This window comes from Lampris incognitus, chromosome 2 (assembly GCF_029633865.1).
Source record: "Lampris incognitus isolate fLamInc1 chromosome 2, fLamInc1.hap2, whole genome shotgun sequence".
Classification (NCBI taxonomy): Eukaryota; Metazoa; Chordata; class Actinopteri; order Lampriformes; family Lampridae; genus Lampris; species Lampris incognitus.
This window is the reverse complement of record NC_079212.1, coordinates 9,133,550-9,160,088: the sequence shown is the minus strand read 5'-3', so window position 1 is coordinate 9,160,088 and position 26,539 is coordinate 9,133,550. Positions and strand designations below refer to the sequence as shown.

The 26,539-nt window shown below is 48.1% G+C and overlaps 1 protein-coding gene across 7 annotated transcripts in view; it reads right to left on the bottom strand.

Annotated features, from left to right (window-relative positions):
- The window catches only part of LOC130108500 (neuron navigator 1-like), a 176,852-nt gene that overhangs the window by 142,185 nt on the left and 8,128 nt on the right, over window positions 1–26,539 (bottom strand). For 6 of the 7 annotated variants that reach the window (XM_056275453.1, XM_056275457.1, XM_056275455.1 and 3 more), the window contains exons 2-3: window positions 14,625–15,509; window positions 13,086–13,177 (exon numbers count right to left, since the gene is read on the bottom strand). In XM_056275453.1, the coding sequence (XP_056131428.1) occupies window positions 13,086–13,177; window positions 14,625–15,505 (973 nt within the window). In that variant the 5' untranslated portion in view covers window positions 15,506–15,509. The remainder of the gene's footprint in view (window positions 1–13,085; window positions 13,178–14,624; window positions 15,510–26,539) is intronic. The other variant, XM_056275454.1, reaches the window with a different exon arrangement.

Here is a 26,539-nt window from a genome sequence, read left to right as displayed (position 1 = left end):
ACGGGTATTGTGATTCAACATATGGTGATATATTGGGTTATATTGTGATATATTGTGATACTGGAAGAAAGGTGATATATGGTGATATATTGTGATACACTGTGATACTGTAAGAAAGGTGATATATGGTGATATACTGTGATATATGGTGATATACTGTGATATATTGTGATACTGTAAGAAAGGTGATATATGGTGAAATATTGTGATATATGGTGATATATCATGATATACTGTGATACTGTAAGAAAGGTGATATATGGTGATATACTGTGATATATGGTGATATACTGTGATATATTGTGATACTGTAAGAAAGGTGATATATGGTGATATATTGTGATACCGTAAGAAAGGTGATATATTGTTATATATGGTGATATATTGTGATATACTGTGATACTGTAAGAAAGGTGATATATGGTGATATATGGTGATATATTGTGATATACTGTGATACTGTAAGAAAGGTGATATATGGTGATATATTGTGATACTGTAAGAAAGGTGATACGGTGATATATTGTGATATATGGTGATATACTGTGATACTGTAAGAAAGGTGATATATGGTGATATACTGTGATATATGGTGATATACTGTGATATATTGTGATACTGTAAGAAAGGTGATATATGGTGATATATTGTGATACTGTAAGAAAGGTGATATATGGTGATATATTGTGATACCGTAAGAAAGGTGATATATTGTTATATATGGTGATATATTGTGATATACTGTGATACTGTAAGAAAGGTGATATATGGTGATATATTGTGATACTGTAAGAAAGGTGATATATGGTGATATATTGTGATATACTGTGATACTGTAAGAAAAGTGATATATTGTGATATATGGTGATATATTGTGATATATTGTTATATGGTGTGACATATGGTGATATATGGTGATATGTTGTGATATATTGTGATACTGTAAGAAAGGTGATATATTGTGATTTCATAGGCCTGTGTTCTTTGCGTTTATGCTACTTCCTGTCTCAGTTTACGTGGTTGGGTTGGAGTGGAAGAGTCAAATGGCTGAAGATAGATTTTACAACACTTATCTAGCGGTCGTGGAGTTACACACAACACAAAATGTTTGTCACGAACCTTTACATGAAAACAATCAAAAATCGATATAGTGGTTTCGATAACCGATACAGTATCACAAAAGATAATATTGGGATACTCGAGGGTATCATGTTTTCTTACACCCCTATTGTATGTGTGTGTGTATGTGTGTGTGTGTGTGCGCATGTGTGTGCCTGTGTGTGTGAGCATGTGTTTGTGTACCTGTATATGTGTGTGTACTTGTGTGTATATGTGGGAGTATGTGTGTGTACTTGTGTATAGTATATGTGGGTGTACATGTGTGTGTATGAGTGAGTTAGAAACACAATGAGAGAGAGAAGGGGAGACAGAAACAGGAGAAGGACTGAGTGGATATAGTATATGAGAGAGAGAGAAGGGGAGAGACAGAGAGACATGGAGAGGGACTGAGTGGATATATGAGAGAGAAAAGGGGGGAGAAAGAGAGACATGGAGAAGGTCTGAGTGGATATATGAGAGAGAAAAGGGGGGAGAAAGAGACATGGAGAAGGTCTGAGTGGATATAAGAGAGGAGGGGGGAGACAGAGAGATATGGAGAAGGACTGAGAGGATATATGAGAGAGAAGTGGGGAGACAGAGAGACATGGAGAAGGACGGAGTGGGTAGATGAGACAGGGAAGGGGGGAGACAGAGACATGGAGAAGGTCTGAGTGTATGAGAGAGAAGGGGGGAGACAGAGAGACATGGAGAGGGACTGAGTGGATATATGAGAGAAAGAAGGGGGGAGACAGAGAGACATGGAGAAGGTCTGAGTGGATATAAGAGAGAGAGAAGGGGGGGAGACAGAGACATGGAGAAGGTCTGAGTGGATATAAGAGAGGAGGGGGGAGACAGAGAGACATGGAGAAGGACTGAGAGGATATATGAGAGAGAAGTGGGGAGACAGAGAGACATGGAGAAGGACGGAGTGGGTAGATGAGACAGGGAAGGGGGGAGACAGAGACATGGAGAAGGTCTGAGTGTATGAGAGAGAAGGGGGGAGACAGAGAGACATGGAGAGGGACTGAGTGGATATATGAGAGAAAGAAGGGGGGAGACAGAGACATGGAGAAGGTCTGAGTGGATATAAGAGAGAGAGAAGGGGGGGAGACAGAGACATGGAGAAGGTCTGAGTGGATATATGAGAGAGAAGTGGGGAGACAGAGAGACATGGAGAAGGACGGAGTGGATATATGAGAGAGAGAAGGGGGGAGACAGAGACATGGAGAAGGACTGAGTGGCTATATGAGAGAGAGAAAGGGGGGAGACAGAGAGACATGGAGAGGGACTGAGTGGATATATGAGAGAGAGAAGGGGGGAGACAGAGACATGGAGAAGGTCTGAGTGGATATAAGAGAGAGAGAAGGGGGGGAGACAGAGACATGGAGAAGGTCTGAGTGGATATATGAGAGAGAAGAGGGGAGACAGAGAGACATGGAGAAGGACGGAGTGGGTATATGAGAGAGAGAAGGGGGGAGACAGACTGGGTGGATATATGAGAGATAGAAGGGGGGAGAAAGAGAGACATGGAGAAGGACTGAGTGGATATATGAGAGAGAGAAGGGGGGAGTCACAGAGACATGGAGAAGGACTGAGTGGATATATGAGAGAGGGAAGGGGGGAGACAGACTGGGTGGATATATGAGAGATAGAGAACGGGGGAGACAGAGAGACCTGGAGAAGGACTGAGTGGACATGTGAGCCCACTTGCCCAGCATGAGACCTCACAGTGAGGTCTTACCAGCAGGTCCAGACCAGCAGGTTCTGACCAGCAGATTTCCTGACCAACAGGTTCTGACCAGCAGAGGTCCAGACCAGCAGGTCCTGACCAGCAGGTCCAGACCAGCAGGTCCATGTGCACCGTGAGTCACCAGCTGACGCAGTCAGGCAGGCCTTGTTTAACGGCTTCCACCACAAAACTATGAGTGTGTCCGTCACTCTGCATTCCTCCGGCCGGAGGCACAAATGTTAACAACAAAAACACCATTCTGTCCAGGGTAAGTGTCACACACTCATTATGACTCTCTCTCTCACACACACACACACACACACACACACACACACACACACACACAGCTCAACACTGACACACAACCCCCGCTGTTCTGAGGACGTCAAAACATACAAAGAAATAGTGTGTTTGTGTGTCACTACTGTATGTCGAATTGTGTGTGTGTGTTTTTGTATAATGTGTTTCTGTGTGTGTGCGTTTGTATACTGTGTGTGTGCTTGTGTGTGTGTGTGTGTGTGTGTGGTTTACAGGGTATTGCTCTTCACAGATTCTCCCCTGCTGACACCTCTGTGCTGACATTCTCAGCGTACCTCCCAGGGGTATCCCACAATGCTGCGCTGCAGAGCCTGGTTGCCTGGTTACGGCGTGGCGAGTGTATGGCAGCGATGGACATCATTTGGGTGTGATGAAAATTATTTGTGTATTTTAACTTTGTGGTCATTTACGTGAAGTCTGCAGTGATATAACATATGAAGCACTCAGTCAGGAGAGCCATTGTGTGTCGAGAACATCTATGTACTGGTGTGTGTGTGTGTATCTGTGTGTGTGTGTGTGCGTATCTGCTTATTTTTTGTGTGTCCACATACAAAAATAACGGATTACAACACATTCATCAGAAGCCACTGTGAGCCCTCTCTGTAGGTCTACACTGATGGCTGACTTGATGCCCTGTGAGTTAACAATTTGATGGGTGGGTGTCGTCATACTGGGCATCTACGTGTGCACATTAGTTCATGTGTGTGTGTGTGTGTGTGTGTGTGTTGTGTGACAGTGACACACACGGGGAGTTACACACATGAACGGTCCTCTCATTCGGCTCTCTGGGCTGCGAGAGCACAGCAGAGGTCAGACATGATTAGAAAAGGTCCACCCGCTCATCTCGCTCAGCATCCACCCCCTTCCCTCTTCTCTCTCTCTCTCTCTCTCTCTCTCTCTCTCTCTCTCTCTCTCTCTCTCACCACTCTGTCTAATGTGTGCAGTCATCAGTGTGTGTGTCCTCCTTGTTTTATGGAAATGTCCCTAAGGGTGAGAGAGGAGGGGGAGGAGGAGGAGGAGACCAGAGGAAAGGGGCTCTTGTCTTAGTGCGTTGCAATATCAGGCCTGGATGGTTCAACGCCTGAGAGGTCTGGACAGGGAGTTTGAGTGCGTGTGTGTGTGTGTGTGGGGGGGGGGGCTACATGAATGTATATGTTTAATGTATGTGTATATGTTTACATCCGGATGCTGTTCGTAGATTACAGCTCTGCTTTCAACACTATCACCCCCGCCAACCACAACTCCTTCACCCTGACCCCTCAGCACAGGTGCCCCTCAAGGCTGTGTTCTGAGCCCCCTCCTTTTCTCCCTCTTTACCTGTGACTGCCTGCCAACTCACCCCTCAAATGTGGTAGTTATGTTTGCGGATGACACCACAGTCTTAGGCCGTATCACCAACAATCACGAGACGGCCTACAGGGACGAGATTCAGCACCACATCATGGTGCACCACCAACAATCTTGTTCTCAATGTGCAGAAGACGAAGGAGCTGAATGTGGACTTCAGGGGGTCTAGAAGCTGCAGCCACTCCCCCATACACATCAATGGGGTGGAAGTGGAGCGTGTCTCCAGCTTTAAATTCCTTGAAGTCCACATCAGCGAGGACCTCTCCTGGACATCTAACACCCAGGCCCTTGTGAAAAAGGCCCCACAACGCCGGCATTTCCTGAGGAGCACCCGTCTATCCCCCAAAATTCTCGCCAACTTCTACCACTGCACCGTAGAGAGCATCCTGACCAGAGGTGGAAAACTCCGCTTCAGAAAGTAGAAGTACTGACCATGTATTTGCTCCACCCATGCACTAGAGGTGGAAAACTCTGCTTCAGAAAGTAGAAGTACTGACCATGTATTTGCTTCACCCATGCACTAAACCAGCTGATTCTAATTAGCACAACACTTCTGCCAGGGAGGAGAATTAATTAGTGAACTCAGCTGGTTTAGTCCATGGGTGGAGCAAATACATGGTTAGTACTTCTACTTTCTGAAGCCGGGTTCTCCAACTCTGATCCTGACCAGCTGCTTCTCAGTGTGGTACGGCAACTGCACCTCAGTAGACCAGAAAGCTCTGCAGCGGGTCGTCAAGGCGGCCCAGCATATCACCGGTACCCAGCGCCCAGCCATAAAAGACGTTTATCACAAACACTGCCTTTGAAGGGGTCTCAGCATCAGCAGAGAGCCCACCCACCCCAACCATGGACTGTTCTCCCCTCTGTGCTCTGGGAGGTGCTACAGGAGCCTCAGTAATGGTGATTACTGCCCCACCCCTGAGACGGGCTGGGTCGCTAATGTCTGATCATCTTGCTAAAGCAAGTAAACCAACAAACGCTGTCCAGCAGCGGCTCAGCGTATGTGTCTCTGATGAGATTGGCCAGAGAGCATTATGGGTCGTCTAAGGGTGGCTGGCCCTGAGGTGATCAACACACTTGGTACTGCGCAGCACCATTACAGAGACGGGAAGCCTGGTTTACCTTAAACGCAGCTCTCCTGTTCTGAAGTGATGGTCCATGTTTGCTGAATTTAATTCGCTTCATCGCTTGAGGATTTTAAGGAGATTTGACCAAACATTTCAAAATGATATGTACAAGGAGGCGCCCGGGTGGCATGGCGGTCTATTCCGTTGCCTACCAACACGGGGATCGCTGGATCGAATCCCCGTTGTCACCTCGGGCTTGGTCGGGCGTCACTACAGACACAATTTGGCCGTGTCTGCGGGTGGGAAGCCGGATGTGGGTGTGTGTCCTGGTCGCTGCACTAGCACCTCCTCTGGTTAGTCGAGGATCCTGTTCGGGGGGGGAGGGGGAACTGGGGGGAATAGCGTGATCCTCCCACGTGCTACGTGCCCCTGGTGAAACTCCCCACTGTCAGGTGAAAAGAAGCGGCTGGTGACTCCACATGTATGGGAGGAGGCACGTGGTAGTCTGCAGCCCTCCCTGGATCAGCAGAGGGGGTGGAGCAGCGACCGGGACGGCTCGGAAGAGTGGGGTAATTGGCCGGATACAGTTGGAGAGAAAAGGGGGGGGGGTCAAACCCCCCCCAAAAAGTATGACCTCCAGTGTGAGCGTGTGCACGTGTATATGTGTGTGTGTGCACGTGTGTGTATGTCTGTGTGTGCGTACTTGTGCATGTGCATAAGTGCGCATGTGTGTCTGTGTACGCGTGTGTCTGTGTGTGTGCGTGTGTACGTGCGCATGTGTCTGTGTGCGTACATGTGCATGTGTGCATACCAGCACACTTGTGTATGTGCGTGTGTCTGTGTGTATGTGTGTGTGTAAGTGCGCATGTGTGTGTGTCTGCATGTGCATATGTGTGTCTGATGTGCGTACGTGTGCATGTGTGTGCATGTGTATGTGCGTGTGTATGTGTGTGTGGGTGTGTATATAAGAAGGACAGACAGCTGACAGGGTTCGAGTCCATAGGGAGCATCGGGCCAAAAACACGACAGCAGTCGAAAAATTAGACGTGGATCAAATCATACCCATCTTTCAGAGAACATCTGTGTACTCTCACACACACACACACACACACAGAATAATGCAGTTAGGTCTCTCCAGAGGGAGGAGGGGTCGGGAGGTCTGGGGTGCAACTGAGAGAACAAACGGTGTATGGATCAAGGTAAATGTTGTGGTCCTGGTCAGGGTCACAGAACAACATTGATTAAAACAGCCCAGATGAAATTAATGGAGCCAGAACACGTGTCTCACATTCAGTCTGAATCCAGGAGCTCTGGAAGTCAGCCACAGGGGGACGACCATAACCCAATCACACGGCGGGAGATGTCCCCTCCAGCGCCTCCGCTGTTCAAGTGGTCGTCTTTGATTCATTCAATAGCTCGTTTTCCAGATCGTGAACACACACAGACAGCATTCACGCACAAGTCACAATTTTCTGCAGATTTTGGTGCAGCACCGACAACACAATCCACCGGTAGCATACACATTTTATTATCTCGTCTCATCTCATCATCAGCCGCTTCTCCGGGGTCGGGTCGTGGTGGTAGCAAGCTAAGTAGGGCACTCCAGATGTCCCTCTCCCCAGCGACGCCCTCCAGCTCCTCCTGGGGGATCCCAAGGTGCTCCCAGGCCAGACTGGACATGGAGTCCCTCCAGCGAGTTCTGGGTCTACCCCGGGATCTCCTCCCAGTTGGACGTGCCCGGTAAACCTCCAAAGGAAGGTGCCCAGGAGGCATCCTAATCAGATGCCCGAACCACCTCAACTGGCTCCTTTCGACGCGAAGGAGCAGCGGCTCTACTCCGAGCTCTCTCTGGATGTCCGAGCTCCTCACCCTATCTCTAAGGCTGAGCCCAGACACCCTACGGAGGAAAGTCATTTCAGCCGCTTGTGTCTGGGATCTCACCCTTTCGGTCACTACCCAAAGCTCATGACCATAGGTGAGGGCTAGAACGAAGACTGACTGGTAAATTGAGAGCTTTGTCTTCCGGCTCAGCTCCCTCTTCACCACAACGGTCCGGTACAATGTCCACATTACTGCTGATGCTACACCAATCCGTCTGTCAATCACCAATCCAGCTGTCAATCTCCCGCTCCATCCTAACCTCACAGCATGCATATTTTAAAGAAAGAAAACTGATCAATAACGTCGTCCAATATGATCATATAGAGAACCACATCCATCCATCCATCCATCCATCCATTATCTGCACCGCTTATCCTGCTCTCAGGGTCGCGAGGATGCTGGAGCCTATCCCAGCAGTCATTGGGCGGCAGGCAGGGAGACACCCTGGACAGGCCGCCAGGCCATCACACAGGGCTGACACACACACACACACACACACACACGCACACACACACACACACACATTCATACCTAGGGACAATTTAGTACGTCCGATTCACCTGACCTACATGTCTTTGGACTGTGGGAGGAAACCGGAGCACCCGGAGGAAACCCACACAGACACGGGGAGAACATGCAAACTCCACACGGAGGACGACCCGGGACGACCCCCAAGGTTGGACTAACCCAGGGCTCGAACCCAGGACCTTCTTGCTGTGAGGCGACCACGCTAACCACTGTGCCGCCACATGGTCGACCCCCCGCCAATAAAAAAATAGCACATTGAGGAACAATTACACAACGCTTTAATATTGAATGGCTGTTGCTGGTGGGGAAAGATATCAAACATGTAATTTCTTATTACCATGAAAAACGACCGATGGCCCCTCTGACTTGTTTACAGCCAGGACGGATATGTGAAGGTCACGTCAACATGTGCGGCTTTTTTAATCTTCATCTCCCTTGTTTTACCTTTCTCTTTCTGTCTTAGTCTTCTCACAACACCCTCAACCCCGTGACCTCCTCTCTTTTCTGGCACCGTCTCCCTCCCTCTCGCCTTCCCTTCCTGCCTGCTTCCCTCAGTCTCCTCCCTTCCTCCTCGCTCCAAATTACAGTCATTACACCGTCAGACCACCCGTCACGTAAAAAAAAAAAATCGGCTTCGGAGGAGGCCAGGACACTTTGACTGCATTTCTAACGCCTTCTGTAGGGACCAATTACAAGGCCACAACCACAGCCTGAAGCCCACACACACACACACACACACACACAAGTGACAACGCCAGCTGTTCTGGAAATAGTTTATATAGAGAACAGCTCGTATGGCTGTTCTGCTGCTGTGTCACCATGTAGTATACATCTACATGTGTACACACAAGCCAAGTCAAGTCAGTGTTATTTGTGTAGCCCAGTATCACAAATTTACCTCAGGGGGCTTTACAGCTAGCTACACAACATCCTGTCCTTAGACCCTCACATCGGATAAGGAACAACTCTCTAAGGAAGAAACCCTGGGGAGAGCAACAGAGCAGGGATCTCTCCCCCAAGACGGAAAGACGTTGGGGCGTCTGGGGTAGCATAGCGGTCTATTCCATTGGGGATCGCCGGTTCGAATCCCTGTGTCGCCTCCAGGTTGGTCGGGCATCCCTACAGACACAATTGGCCATGTCTGCGGGTGGGGAGCCGGATGTGGATATGTGTCCTGGTCGCTGCACTACCGCCTACTCTGGCCGGTTGGGGCACCTGTTTGGGGAGACTGGGGGGATTAGCATGATCCTCCCATGTGCTATGTCCCCCTGGTGAGACTCCTCACTGTCAGGTGAAAAGAAGCAGCTGGAGACTCCGCATCTATCGGAGGAGACGTGTGGTAGTCTGCAGCCCTCCCCGGATCGGCAGAGGGGGTGCAGCAGCGGCCAGGATGGCTCGGGAGAGTGGGGTAATTGGCCAGATACAGTTTGGGAGAAAAATGAGGGGAAAAAGTCCCCAAAAAAATTTTTTTTCTTCACAAAACGTTATTTTTTTGTTTGCAGGATGCAAAATTAATGTCATCCTTTTGTGCCAGGGCTGATAAAAGGGAGAACTGAATGATCACAGCATGAAGGAATATTCCTGCAAAAGTCTACTAAGTCTGAAGAAGATCCTTAACAGCTGAAACATCACTTGGTGGTATCCCATTAAAATGTTAATGGGAGCTTTATCTGGTGTTCAGACGCTATTTTTCCTTTTTTTTTTTTCCTTTTTCCCCCCAGTTGTATCTGGCCAATTACCCCACTCTTCCGAGCTGCCCTGGTCACTGCTCCAGCCCCTCTGCCGATATTACAGATGATAATAATAATAATAATAATAACCGATCCCAGGCAACATCAACATCCATGCGGTCCAGAAGATCGCCCTACTTGGAACAGCCCACATATTACGACAAGTACTGTCAATCAAGTGACATCTGCCCTATGGTGCCTCAGGTCCATAGTTTGGACCCGGCTCAACATGAAGTGAAACAGGAAACACGAAAGAAATAATAATAATAACAATAATAGTAAGAATAAATGTTGAGATCCGGTGTGTCTGGCGCAGTAATGCAGCCGTTAACTGCACGGCTGAATAAAAAGTGTCATGGGGTTGTGCATATTTGAAATGGTCAAACTCTGACTGAAAAAAAATTTTTTTTTCATTTGTCATTTTGATACCATGAGGATTTTTCTGTTGGATTTGGATCAGTCATTTGCCATTTTATGTCGCATATACCCCGCAAGTTGGGTGTGAGATGGAAGAGAAAGAAGAACTCTGGAGTGAGGTGGTGGAGAGGGTACCCAAGGAGGAGAGAGTGGTGACTGGAGCGGGCTGCAGTGGGCATGTTGGTGAAGAGAACAGAGGTGATGGGCAGGTAAGGTGTCGAGGAGAGGAATGTGGAAGGACAGATGGTGGTGGATTTTGTGAAAAGGATGAAAGTGGCAGTGGTGAATACATATTTCAAGAAGAGGGAGGAACACAGGGTGACGTGTAAGAGTGGAGGAAGGTGTACACAGGTGGACTATATCTTATGCAGGAGGTGTAATTTGAGGGAGGTTGGCATGACAGAGGAAGATGCGGAGGACAGGAAGAGATGGAAACGGATAATCTGCTGTGGCGACCCCTAATGGCAGCAGCCAAAAGTAGAAGTAGAATAGAATAGAAGCATTTTCAGCTAAAATGTACACGTTTTGAATGTATTTCCACATGAACGTGTAAATACAACTAGTTTACTGTATTCTGGTTTGAAAGACACTCCTGCAGTCGTGATCCCAGGTCTATTTAGCTGCTTGGTTTCTCTGGTCAAATCTTCCAGCTGTTCAAAGCCAAACGTGTGCCCGAGGCGGGAGTTGGCCTGTAAACCTCAATACAGGTCAGGAGTGTACGCTTCTGAGTTATGAGGCCCCCTTCAGCCTGTCCAACAGACACCGCTCCGAAAGAAATGCTTCATAAAGCCACTGATCAAGTCATATCTCTGCCCACCCCCCCAAACACACACGCATCTTAAGAGTCAGACTGACCTCGGCTGTGCATGACTGTGGTTCGAGGTTTGGATCAAACCATTACTCAGGAGACGTGCAGGGATGTCCCGCTGGTTTGTGGGTTTTACGCTCCATTAAGAAACTCCCAGAGAGGAAGAGAGGGGAGAGGAGGATGACGAAAGAGGACAAACTCCTGGTCAGTTCAGAGTGTGTTGCTTAGCTCGTGTTGCCTCGCAGGGAAGCCTCTCACTCAACTGTCTCTCCCTCTCTCCCTCCACCTCTCTTCAACCACTCCATCGCTGACCCACATCATCACTCTCCTCCTTTCTCATCTTAACGCTGAGCCCATCACTCTTATCTAGCTCTTCATCTCAGAACCACTGTAGTAAGCAGAGCCCTAGGCTGACACACACACACACACACACACACACACACACACACACACACACACACACACACACACACACAAACTAGGCCAGCCCAGTCCAGACATGGCTCCACGGGTATGACAAACACACACTCAGACAGACAATAGTGGCCTCAGAGTCCTCACTGATTCTATTCAGGTCCTACAATGAGGCCCAGAGGCTGGCCGCCGGCGTGTCCTGTCTCGTGTCATCTATGACCCGGTAACAAAGAAAGAGCCGAGCTGCTGAAAGCCCCCCCCCCCTACACAATACCTGCCAAAAAGAGTTCTCTGGTCTCCATTCCACCACTTCCTTCCTATGTGACCAGACAGAACTAGATTACTTAGAATGGGATTCAGCGGACACATAAATCTGACACTTACCTGAGACAGCGAGAGAGAGAGAGAGAGAGAGAGAGAGAGAGAGAGAGAGAGAGAGAGAGACAGAGAGAGAGAGAGAGAGAGAGAGAGAGAGAGAGAGAGAGAGAGAGAGAGAGCAGTAGAGAGAGAGAGCGAGAGACAGAGAGCAGTAGAGAGAGAGAGCAAGGAAGAGTGAGAGAGAGCAAAAGAGAGAGAGAGAGCGAGAGACAGACAGCGAGAGCAATAGACATCGAAATAGCTAGATACATATACAAAGACATACATAGACATACAGTCATAGAGACAAACATATATATATATAAATAATCCAGTGAGTCAAGTAAATTCTTTATGAGACAGTACAAGCCTGTTTCATGCCATAAGCAAAGAGGCTTATACTGTCAAGTCAAGTTACTCTTATTTGTATAGCCCAATATCACAAATAACAAATTTGCCTCAGTGGGCTTTACAGCAACACAGCATCCTGTCCTTAGACCCTTAAATTATTTACATTATTTATGAGTAAATTATTTATGAGACATCATACTGTCTCATAAATAATTTACTTGACTCACTGGGTTATTTTGTTCCTTATTTGTTGAGCACTTTCCCTACCGTTGAGTGGAAAAAAGTGTCTCTTTTAACAAAGTTAAATATGTATATATAGAGAGAGAGAGAGAGAGAAAGAGAGAGAGAGAGAGACAGAGTGAGAGAGAGAGAAAGAGAGAGAGAGAGAGAGACAGAGTGAGAGAGAGAGAAAGAAAGAGAGAGAAAACAGTGGATAGTGGGATGTGAACATTGTGTGGCGTGTATCCCATATCAGCTATTCCCAAACATTCTAATGTCAAGGTGTATGTGTGTGTTTGTGCGTGCATGCAGGTGCATGGAAATCCAGTGTGTTTGTGCATATGTGTATCTCTTTGTGCATATGTGTGTGTGTGTGTGTGTGTGTATGTGTGGTGTGTGCATGTGTGTGTGCATGGAAAGCCGGTGTGTGTGCATATGTGTATCTTTGTGCATGTCTGTGTGCATGAATTAGTGTGCATCTCCATCATGAACCATGTTTGTGTGTGCGTGTGTTCGTACATGCATTAGTGTGCGTGCATGCATCATGTAACCATGTTTGTGTGTGTGTTTGTACATGCATTAGTGTGTGTGCATGCATCGTGTAACCATGTTTGTGTGTGTGTGTGTGTGTGTGTGTGTGTGTGTGTTTGTGCATGCATTAGTGTGTGTGTGCGCGCATCATGTAGCCGTGTGTGCGTGTGTGCATCATGTAACCATGTTTGTGTGTGTGTGTGTGTGTGCATGTGCATGCATTAGTGTGCATGCGTGCATCATGTAACCATGTTTTTGTGTGTGTGTGTGTGTGTGTGTGTGTGTCTAACCTGGTGTTAGGTCATCACAGCAGACTTCTATGGATCCAGAGGAACAGTCGCTCAGCTCCTCCCCAGACAAATCGCTTTTCTCCACCTGCAGCCTGTCAACACAACACAGACTCCATCACCATGTCCCCACAAGCAAAGCACTTCAGTCCTGCTGACTGACTGTCACCCACAACACACGATCATCACATGACAACACTCTGATGAGCAGCTAGGGACGGGACGACTTTCTAGAGGGTCTCACTGGTCTTCACGCTGCTGTAACAGTGAACCGTAATAACGTCACGTCCATATGAAGAAAGAGATGAGTGGACGTGCACGCAGCCAATCAAGGTCGTGTATCATCATTTTGTCCATCCATCCATTATCTGAACCGCTTATTCTGCTCCCAGAACTGAAACACAGTTTAAGCTTTGACTGATTTATTCACCTAAAACGTCACTTATCAAACACATCATTGTGAAATAAATTCTCTTCCTCAATCTGATTCACTTGTTTTTGGGTCCTGTCACCCCCGAGAGCAAGCAAGTGACAGAGCGAGAGACAGCGAGAGAGACAGCGAGAGAGAGAGCGAGAGAGAGAGAGAGAGAGAGAGAGAGAGAGAGAGAGAGAGAGAGAGAGAGAGAGAGAGAGAGAGAGAGAGAGAGAGAGAGAAAGAGCGAGAGAGAGCAAGAGAGAGACAGAGAGAGAGATATTGAGGGGGGAGAGAGATAGATACTGGGGGGGACGATACTGGGGGAAGAGAGATACTGCAGGGAGAGAGAGATACTGGGGGGAGAGAGATACTGGGGGGAGAGAGAGAGATACTGGAGAGAGAGAGGGAAGGAGAGGGAGAGAGAGATACTGGGGTGAGAGATACTGGAGAGAGAGAGAGACAGAGATACTGAAGAGAGAGATATTGAGAGGGGAGAGAGATACTGGGGGAAGATACTGGGGGAAGAGAGATACTGCGGGGAGAGAGAATGATACTGGAGAGAGAGGGGGGAGAGGGAGAGAAGAGATACTGGGGAGAGAGATACTGGAGAGAGAGAGAGCAAGCGAGTGAGCAAGAGAGAGAGACACAGATACTGGGGGGAGAGAGATACTGGAAAGAGAGAGTGAGTGAGCGAGCAAGCAAGAGAGACAGATACTGGGGGAAAGAGACACTGGAGAGAGAGAGAGCGAGTGAGAGAGCGAGCAAGAAAGAGAGAGAGGGATACTGGGGAGAGAGGATGCATTAGAATCACTTAACAAAAGGACTTTTAGTTCAGAGGCTGACAAGAGAACACTTTATCAATCAGCTCCGCCCCAAAAAACACCAAGTGAGGGAGTGCGTGTGTGCCCGTGGGCAGGCACACACACTACTGGAGTCAGTGTAGAGAATGGGCCAGTGAGCCTGGTTCTGAGTGGTCCGGGTTTTTATGAGTGAGAGAGAAAGAGGAGGATGAACGACAGAGAGAGATGTCAGAGAGAGAGAATGACCGATAACAAAGAGAGAAGAAAACGGGTGTTTTTGTGTGTCTGTGTTTTTAGTGTGTCTGTTCGTGTGTTCTGTCTGCTCACCTGTACCTGAATGGAGCCACGGTAGCCATGTTGACTCGATGCGTCTGTGTCTCGGTGGCCGCGGCCTCGTTGTGTTGACCGGTGTCCAGGATGCCGCTGCTCACTTTGGAAAAAAAAGGCAGGTCCAACATGACGGGAGTCGGGAGGAGGGAATCGGAAGAGGAGGTGGGACTTGTGTCCTCAGGTGTCCCCATCTCCTCGTCTGATTGGCTGGTGGAATCTCTATGACCCCTGACCGGTGGGCTGAGGGCAGTGGTCACTGGCACGAAAGGTGGGCGAAGGTTTTCATTGGCCATCAAGGAGGACGGGACTGAGAGCACCTCCCGTTTCTCCCGCAGGACGTCTCCGTCCTCTTGGGCTGCGGCGCTGGAGTTGTTGCCCCTCCTCATCTGCGACGGTGATGGGAGGCAGCTCGCCCCCCATGCCTGGATCCTGTTCGAACAGGGGTTTTTGTTGTTGCGGTTGGTGTTCTGGGGTAGGTGCGAGGTATTTGTTGCGGTGTGTGTGGGAGTGTGCTTTCCCAGATCCAGCTTGTCGTTAGGGTGCACCAGCTGCCGGTGCGGGGTCAGCGGGCTGCCATGGGCCAGGCGGGAAGCCTGAGGAGCAGGTGGCGCTCCCACCCTCTGGAAGAGCTGATTTCTCAGGGTCGCATCCGGGTCCCCGCAGCCGCGCACGGACAGCGTGGGCGAGTGCGTGGGCGTTCGTGTCGGAGTGTGTGTGGGCGTGTGTTTGGGAGTGTGCGTAGAGGGCCGAGGGAGGCCACTGGTGTGGCGGCGGGGGTCTGTTTTGTGGGAGGTGGGCAGCGGGCCGCGTTTGAGAGGGATACCAGATGAGGTCTGAGCCCGGGGGGCAGACTTCACATTGACGCCCCCGCTCATCATCAACCTAAAGAGAAAGAGAAGAGGAGTGGACTTTTACTTAATGGATACTTCATTTTCCGGGGTTGTTACTATGTGGATACTTCAGTTTCCGGGGTTGTTACTATGTGTCCTGCTTACTCAGAGTCAGATTAACTCGTGGATTCCTCTGTTGTGTCTGTGCTGTGAGTTTAGCCTACTTAGCCTAGCTGCTGGATGTCTACCAGGGTCAGTAGCAACTCCCCCAAAAGAAACTGCACCTCTCTCTGAAGCTGATGGTTAATACTCTTTACTCAATTTACAATTTTTCTTTTTTTTTTCGGGCCCCCCCCCCACCTTTCAGCCAATCATCCCACTCTTCTGAGCCGTCCCGGTCGCTGCTCCACCCCCTCTGCTGATCCGGGGAGGGCTGCAGACTACCACATGCCTCCTGCAAAACATGTGGAGTCACCAGCCACTTCTTTACACCTGACAGTGAGGAGTTTCACCAGAGGGATGTAGCACGTGGGAGGATCACGCTATTCCCCCCAGTTAACAGGCGCCCTGACTGACCAGAGGGGGCGCTAGTGTGGCGACCAGGACACACGCCGACATCAGGTTTCTCACCCGTAGACATGGCCAATTGTGTCTGTAGGGACACCCGACCAAGCCGTTGGTAACATGGGGTTTCGAACCGCCTTCCCAGTGTTGGTAGGCAACGGAACAGACCGCTACACCACCCGGACGCCCCCAATTCACAGTTGTTGTTAATCAGTCTTTTCACAGAACATGCACAATCCTAAAACTTAGATCATAGTTTGCACATTCTAGCGAGACTAAGAAGCTAAATGAATAGTAATGCTGCTGTGGCAGGACGAGGAAGAGTTTAGGAGGGCTGATACAAGCTCATCTCTGTTACAGTGAATTTATCTTACGTAAATATGTAAATTATAACGTTTAGTTTTGTAGAACAGTCATCCATCTTTGATGAAGTTTAAAGATGTATTTCTTTTCTTTTGATAGGAACTGCTACTGAGCGCTGTACAAATGTAGTGATGATGATGATTATTATTATTATCCCGGGAGAGCCAGCAACTGAGCTAACGTAGGCTAGACTCACAGTTCAACATGGCTTCAGTCTGCACAGAAGACATAAAAACCGTGTCCATGAGTATGACCACGTTCACATTACAGGAGGCCTTACAGCTCAATTCCCATTTTTTGCTCTGATCGGATTTCTTCACTTGGTTTTTCACAGTCATGTTTGTAAAGTGACCCACATCTGTCACCAGTGTGACCAGACAGTGGTCCTGAAATGCCCCGCACGCACATTTACAAGACATGACATCATCACCTGCACATCTCAACAACACAGGACATCATCAACTGCACGTCTCAGCAACACATGACATCATCACCTGCACGTATCAGCAACACGACATCATCACCTGCACGTCTCAACAACACATGACATCATCACCTGCATGTATCAGCAACACATGATATCATCACCTGCACGTATCAGCAACACATGATATCATCACCTGCATGTATCAGCAACACATGACATCATCACCTGCATGTATCAGCAACACATGATATCATCACCTGCACGTCTCAACAACACGACATCATCACCTGCATGTATCAGCAACACGACATCATTACCTGCACGTATCAGCAACACATGACATCATCACCTGCACGTCTCAACAACACGACATCATCACCTGCACGTATCAGCAACACGACATCATCACCTGCACGTCTCAACAACACATGACATCATCACCTGCATGTATCAGCAACACGATATCATCACCTGCATGTATCAGCAACACATGATATCATCACCTGCATGTATCAGCAACACATGACATCATCACCTGCATGTATCAGCAACACATGATATCATCACCTGCACGTCTCAACAACACATGACATCATCACCTGCATGTATCAGCAACACGACATCATTACCTGCACGTATCAGCAACACATGACATCATCACCTGCACGTCTCAACAACACGACATCATCACCTGCACGTATCAGCAACACGACATTTTACCTGCACGTCTCAACAACACGACATCATCACCTGCACGTATCAGCAACACGACATCATCACCTGCACGTCTCAACAACACATGACATCATCACCTGCATGTATCAGCAACACATGATATCATCACCTGCATGTATCAGCAACACATGATATCATCACCTGCATGTATCAGCAACACATGACATCATCTCCTGCATGTATCAGCAACACATGATATCATCACCTGCACGTATCAGCAACACATGACATCATCACCTGCATGTATCAGCAACACGACATCATTACCTGCACGTATCAGCAACACATGATATCATCACCTGCACGTCTCAACAACACGACATCATCACCTGCACGTATCAGCAACACGACATCATCACCTGCACGTCTCAACAACACATGACATCATCACCTGCACGTATCAGCAACACGACATCATCACCTGCACGTCTCAACAACACGACATCATCACCTGCACGTATCAGCAACACGACATCATCACCTGCATGCATCAGCAACACGACATCATCACCTGCACGTATCAGCAACACGACATCATCACCTGCACGTCTCAACAACACGACATCATCACCTGCACGTATCAGCAACACGACATCATCACCTGCATGCATCAGCAACACGACATCATCACCTGCACGTCTCAACAACACGACATCATCACCTGCACGTATCAGCAACACGACATCATCACCTGCACATCTCAGCAACACATGACATCATCACCTGCACGTCTCAACAACCCGACATCATCACCTGCACGTCTCAACAACCCGACATCATCACCTGCACCTATCAACAACCCGACATCATCACCTGCACCTATCAGCACCACGACATCATCACCTGCATGTATAAACACGACACCATCACCTGCACGTCTCAGCAACACATGATATCATCACCTGCATGTATCAGCAACACATGATATCATCACCTGCATGTATCAGCAACACATGACATCATCTCCTGCATGTATCAGCAACACATGATATCATCACCTGCACGTATCAGCAACACATGACATCATCACCTGCATGTATCAGCAACACGACATCATTACCTGCACGTATCAGCAACACATGATATCATCACCTGCACGTCTCAACAACACGACATCATCACCTGCACGTATCAGCAACACGACATCATCACCTGCACGTCTCAACAACACATGACATCATCACCTGCACGTATCAGCAACACGACATCATCACCTGCACGTCTCAACAACACGACATCATCACCTGCACGTATCAGCAACACGACATCATCACCTGCATGCATCAGCAACACGACATCATCACCTGCACGTATCAGCAACACGACATCATCACCTGCACGTCTCAACAACACGACATCATCACCTGCACGTATCAGCAACACGACATCATCACCTGCATGCATCAGCAACACGACATCATCACCTGCACGTCTCAACAACACGACATCATCACCTGCACGTATCAGCAACACGACATCATCACCTGCACATCTCAGCAACACATGACATCATCACCTGCACGTCTCAACAACCCGACATCATCACCTGCACGTCTCAACAACCCGACATCATCACCTGCACCTATCAACAACCCGACATCATCACCTGCACCTATCAGCACCACGACATCATCACCTGCATGTATAAACACGACACCATCACCTGCACGTCTCAGCAACACATGACATCATCACTTGCACGTATCAGCAACACATGACATCACCTGCACGTCTCAACAACACATGATATCATCACCTGCATGTATCAGGAACACATGACATCATCACCTGCATGTATCAGCAACACATGACATCATCACCTGCATGTATCAGCAACACATGACATCATCACCTGCATGTATCAGCAACACATGATATCATCACCTGCACGTCTCAACAACACATGACATCATCACCTGCATGTATCAGCAACACGACATCATTACCTGCACGTATCAGCAACACATGACATCATCACCTGCACGTCTCAACAACACGACATCATCACCTGCACGTATCAGCAACACGACATCATCACCTGCACGTCTCAACAACACATGACATCATCACCTGCATGTATCAGCAACACGACATCATTACCTGCACATATCAGCAACACATGACATCACCTGCACGTCTCAACAACACGACATCATCACCTGCACGTATCAGCAACACGACATCATCACCTGCACGTCTCAACAACACATGACATCATCACCTGCATGTATCAGCAACACATGATATCATCACCTGCACGCATCAGCAACACGACATCATCACCTGCATGTATCAGCAACACGACATCATCACCTGCACGTCTCAACAACACGACATCATCACCTGCACGTATCAGCAACACGACATCATCACCTGCACGTCTCAACAACACGACATCATCACCTGCACGTATCAGCAACACGACATCATCACCTGCATGCATCAGCAACACGACATCATCACCTGCACGTATCAGCAACACGACATCATCACCTGCACGTCTCAACAACACGACATCATCACCTGCACGTATCAGCAACACGACATCATCACCTGCACGTCTCAACAACACATGACATCATCACCTGCATGTATCAGCAACACATGATATCATCACCTGCACGCATCAGCAACACGACATCATCACCTGCATGTATCAGCAACACGACATCATCACCTGCACGTCTCAACAACACGACATCATCACCTGCACGTATCAGCAACACGACATCATCACCTGCACGTCTCAACAACACGACATCATCACCTGCACGTATCAGCAACACGACATCATCACCTGCATGCATCAGCAACACGACATCATCACCTGCACGTCTCAACAACACGACATCATCACCTGCACGTATCAGCAACACGACATCATCACCTGCACATCTCAGCAACACATGACATCATCACCTGCACGTCTCAACAACCCGACATCATCACCTGCACGTCTCAACAACCCGACATCATCACCTGCACCTATCAACAACCCGACATCATCACCTGCACCTATCAGCACCACGACATCATCACCTGCATGTATAAACACGACACCATCACCTGCACGTCTCAGCAACACATGACATCATCACCTGCACGTATCAGCAACACATGACATCACCTGCACGTCTCAGCAACACATGACATCATCACCTGCACGTATCAGCAACACGATACCATCACCTGCACGTCTCAACAACACATGATATCATCACCTGCATGTATCAGGAACACATAACATCATCACCTGCATGTATCAGCAACACATGACATCATCACCTGCATGTATCAGCAACACATGACATCATCACCTGCACGTATCAGCAACACATGATATCATCACCTGCACGTCTCAACAACACATGACATCATCACCTGCATGTATCAGCAACACGACATCATTACCTGCACATATCAGCAACACATGACATCATCACCTGCACGTCTCAACAACACGACATCATCACCTGCACGTATCAGCAACACGACATCATCACCTGCACGTCTCAACAACACATGACATCATCACCTGCATGTATCAGCAACACATGATATCATCACCTGCACGCATCAGCAACACGACATCATCACCTGCATGTATCAGCAACACGACATCATCACCTGCACGTCTCAACAACACGACATCATCACCTGCACGTATCAGCAACACGACATCATCACCTGCACGTCTCAACAACACGACATCATCACCTGCACGTATCAGCAACACGACATCATCACCTGCATGCATCAGCAACACGACATCATCACCTGCACGTATCAGCAACACGACATCATCACCTGCACGTCTCAACAACACGACATCATCACCTGCACGTATCAGCAACACGACATCATCACCTGCACATCTCAGCAACACATGACATCATCACCTGCACGTCTCAACAACCCGACATCATCACCTGCACGTCTCAACAACCCGACATCATCACCTGCACCTATCAACAACCCGACATCATCACCTGCACCTATCAGCACCACGACATCATCACCTGCATGTATAAACACGACACCATCACCTGCACGTCTCAGCAACACATGACATCATCACCTGCACGTATCAGCAACACATGACATCACCTGCACGTCTCAGCAACACATGACATCATCACCTGCACGTATCAGCAACACGATACCATCACCTGCACGTCTCAACAACACATGATATCATCACCTGCATGTATCAGGAACACATAACATCATCACCTGCATGTATCAGCAACACATGACATCATCACCTGCATGTATCAGCAACACATGACATCATCACCTGCACGTATCAGCAACACATGATATCATCACCTGCACGTCTCAACAACACATGACATCATCACCTGCATGTATCAGCAACACGACATCATTACCTGCACATATCAGCAACACATGACATCATCACCTGCACGTCTCAACAACACGACATCATCACCTGCACGTACCAGCAACACGACATCATCACCTGCACGTCTCAACAACACATGACATCATCACCTGCATGTATCAGCAACACATGATATCATCACCTGCACGCATCAGCAACACGACATCATCACCTGCATGTATCAGCAACACGACATCATCACCTGCACGTCTCAACAACACGACATCATCACCTGCACGTATCAGCAACACGACATCATCACCTGCACGTCTCAACAACACGACATCATCACCTGCACGTATCAGCAACACGACATCATCACCTGCATGCATCAGCAACACGACATCATCACCTGCACGTATCAGCAACACGACATCATCACCTGCACGTATCAGCAACACGACATCATCACCTGCACGTCTCAACAACACGACATCATCACCTGCACGTATCAGCAACACGACATCATCACCTGCACGTCTCAACAACCCGACATCATCACCTGCACCTATCAACAACCCGACATCATCACCTGCACCTATCAGCACCACGACATCATCACCTGCATGTATAAACACGACACCATCACCTGCACGTCTCAGCAACACATGACATCATCACCTGCACGTATCAGCAACACATGACATCATCACCTGCACGTCTCAGCAACACATGACATCATCACCTGCACGTATCAGCAACACGATACCATCACCTGCACGTCTCAACAACACATGACATCATCACCTGCATGTATCAGCAACACATGACATCATCACCTGCACGTATCAGCAACACATGACATCATCACCTGCACGTCTCAGCAACACATGACATCATCACCTGCACGTATCAGCAACACGATACCATCACGTGCACATCTCAACAACACAACATCATCACCTGCACGTATCAGCAACACATGACATCATCACCTGCACGTATCAGCAACACATGACATCATCACCTGCACGTATCAGCAACACATGACATCATCACCTGCACGTATCGGCAACACGACATCATCACCTGCACGTCTCAGCAACACATGACATCATCACCTGCACGTCTCAACAACAGACACGTGAATAGTTGCAAAATCGACTAAAAAAACGACTGGGGCGGTATGTCTCAGGGGGTAGAGCGGGTCATCTAGTAATCTGAAGGCTGCTCGTTTGATCCCCGGCTCCTCCAGAGAGCGTGTCGAAATGTCCTTGAGCAAGACACTGAACCCCTAAGTGCTCCTGATGAGCAGGTTGGTGCTTTGCATGGCTGCCTCCCCCATCAGTGTGTGAGTGTGTGTGTATGTGAATGTGTGTGTGAATGGGTGAATGTGAGGTGTACACTGTAAAGCACTGTGAGTGGTCGGCAGACTAGTCAAGTGTTATATAAATGCAGTCCATTTACAATTTTCCATCCATCCATTATCCAAACCACTTATCCTGCTCTCAGGGTTATGTTTATTATTTTACTATTATTAATTATTAATTATTATTATTTCTTTCATGTTTCCTGTTTCACATCGTGTTGAGCCAGGTCCAAACAATGGACCTGAGGCACTATAGGGCAGATGTCACTTGATTGACAGTACTCATTGTAATATGTGGGCTGTTCTGAGTAGGGCGATCTTCTGGACTGCAGATGTTGATGTTGCCTGGGATACAGCCGGTGAACTTTTCCATTATTATTATTTATTTTTATTATTATTATTCCCAGGAGGTGGAGAGACACCCTGGACAGGCCGCCAGTCCATCACACAGGGCTCTCACACACACACACACACACACACACACACACACACATTCATACTTAGGGGCAATTTATAGGCTCCAGCATACCCGTGAGCCTGAGAGCAGGATAAGCGGTTGGGATAATGGATGGATTATTATTATTATTATTTAACTCTTACCATTTATCATTTGGCCTGGTAGTCGGAAGACAGTTAATCGGCTGTTGAGGATGAGGAGACGCGAAAGGGTGCAGTTATTGCCAGTAAAAGTAGCGTGAATGCCCATCTGCCCGGTCAGACTCGGGCTGGATCTACCAGATTCCAGTACCACATATGAATGTGGCCTGAACCAGACTGGAAAACAAACAAAACCCTTTTTTGTGGCCACACGGCCCTGAAAAAAGAAAAACCACATCTGTGTCACACACGTAGTAAAGAAAATCAGATTTGGGCCACATTTTGTTTGTAATGTCAACACGGTGTTTGTGTGACTCTACGTAGGTCACACAGACACCTCGCAAACCAAACTACATCCCTTTACCTCGCACTACGTAGTACATGTACACACCAGTACTAGTACTAGTACTGCGTGGCTAAGCCGAGGCCGAGGCTGCTGGGCTTTATTTCAGCACAGCTCAACACCGGAACACAACGCTTCAGCCACAGCAGCATCACAGCCAACACAAGCTCAACACAACACAGCAAACTGCATTACACCGCACACTGGATTACACCGACAATTTAACACCAGGACACACAACGGCAGGGAAACATACAGACAACAACCTACACTCCAACCTACACCCTACACTCCAACCTACACCCTACACCCCAACCTACAACATACACCCCAACCTACACCCCAACCTACAGTCCAACTGTAGCACACATGTTCACTCCTGAATACTTGGTTATGAGCATGGTGTCGGGTCGTCTTCGCGAGGGTTGAAGTGTGTTGTGGGAAACTGACTGTGTGACGGTTTGATTCTCGTCAGTGTTATCCAGCGTGAGTCAGGAACACCACCCGGCCCATATGACAAACACACTCATGGTAAACCACGAGTTGAAACTATTTTCAGCTGGGCGTGGAATGCAATTTGACTGCTCGGAGTCCAAACACAAAAACAGCCTTGAACACACACACACACACACACACACACACACACAGACAGCAAACTGTTTTCCAACATCATGCTTTCAGGCGGTTGATTGTCGACATGGATGCACATGCGCACGCGCACACACACACTCACACACACACAAACATACACACACCCATACATACACACACACACACTCACACAAACATACATACACACCCATACATACACACAATCACACAAACATACACACACCCATACATACACACACATACACACACACACACACACACGAGGGACTTGTGAAGTCCCTCATTGACTACCCTAATCTTAACCATCAGAAATACGTCTAACCCTAACCTAACCCTAAACTTAACCATAACCATAACCTATCCCTAAACTTAACCTAACCCTAACCCTAACCTAACCCTAAACTTAACCTATCCCTAACCTTAACCCTAACCCTAACCCTAAACCCAAAACCAATGTCCCAACCCTAAAACAGACCCCTTAAAGAAGTGAGGATCGGACAAAATGTCCTCACTTTGCAAACACGTCCTCAATCCAAAGGTTAGAGTGGTTATTTTTAATTTTTCACATCACAAAACGTCATTATTAATCCTTTGATTGCACTCACATATGAAATGTGTTGAGTCTCTCACAAAAAGGAAGAGAAGAAGAAGAGGGAGCTTGCATCCTGAATGCAGAAGAGCAAGCAATATCCGCTGAAACAGCTACAAACCTAAACATTATCCAACATTTCATGAGCTTTAATTAAATGTTTGATATGGATTGATATGTTGCTCAATATTGCCAATTAGATGATGTAAATTATCAGCTTTCTTTACTCAAATTACACACAACATCATGGATTATCTTGCCGGTGTTACAATAAAATCTGCGATCGCTGGAAATTGTGACCTGCATGGGTTGTTTTGAATGTAATGTCGGCATTGGCAGCACAAAAACTAACTACTGAAGAAATTAAGTATAACCATGTTGAAACCTCACATTGCAAGACACACACACACACACACACACATACACAGATCCCTCTACACGTCCCAGATGGTTCTGCATGCGTCTCTAGATAAAAGTCCATCCTCACAGAGTTTGGGACTGTCCTCACCTACGTTACCTCGGTTCAAAATGTCCACTATCTCTTGCTGTCTTCTGCTTTGTCACTGTGCTGCAGCTAAGAGCTGACATCAACCCCGCTCCCCACAACATGAATTCACCGCTCCTCACTAAACCGCCACCTACGTTAGTTGCATGAAACTTCACTGCAATATCCCGTCATTTAACCAGTGAACAGCTGTGCTGGAGGGAGAGAAGGAAATCGGGAGGGATGGAGGGAGGAGATAAAAAGGAAGAAGGAAGTGAGGTGGAGAGAGAAAGGGAAGACAATCTGATAACAGAAAACAAGTGGATTGGGTTGTTTTCCCTCAACCACTTTCCTCATTATGTGAATCATACACTGTACCAATGCAAGGAAACACGGGGGGGGGGGGGGGTCCGGGTAGCGTAGCGGTCTATTCCGTTGCCTACCAACACGGGGATCAGCGGTTCGAATCCCCGTGTTACCTCCGGCTTGGTCGGGCCTCCCTACAGACACAACTGACAGTGTCTGTGGGTGGGAAGCTGGATGTGGGTATGTGTCCTGGTCACTGCAGTAGCGCCTCCTCTGGTCTGTCAGAGCGCCTGTTTGGGGGGGAGGGGGAACTGGGGGGAATAGCATGATCCTCCCACGCGCTACGTC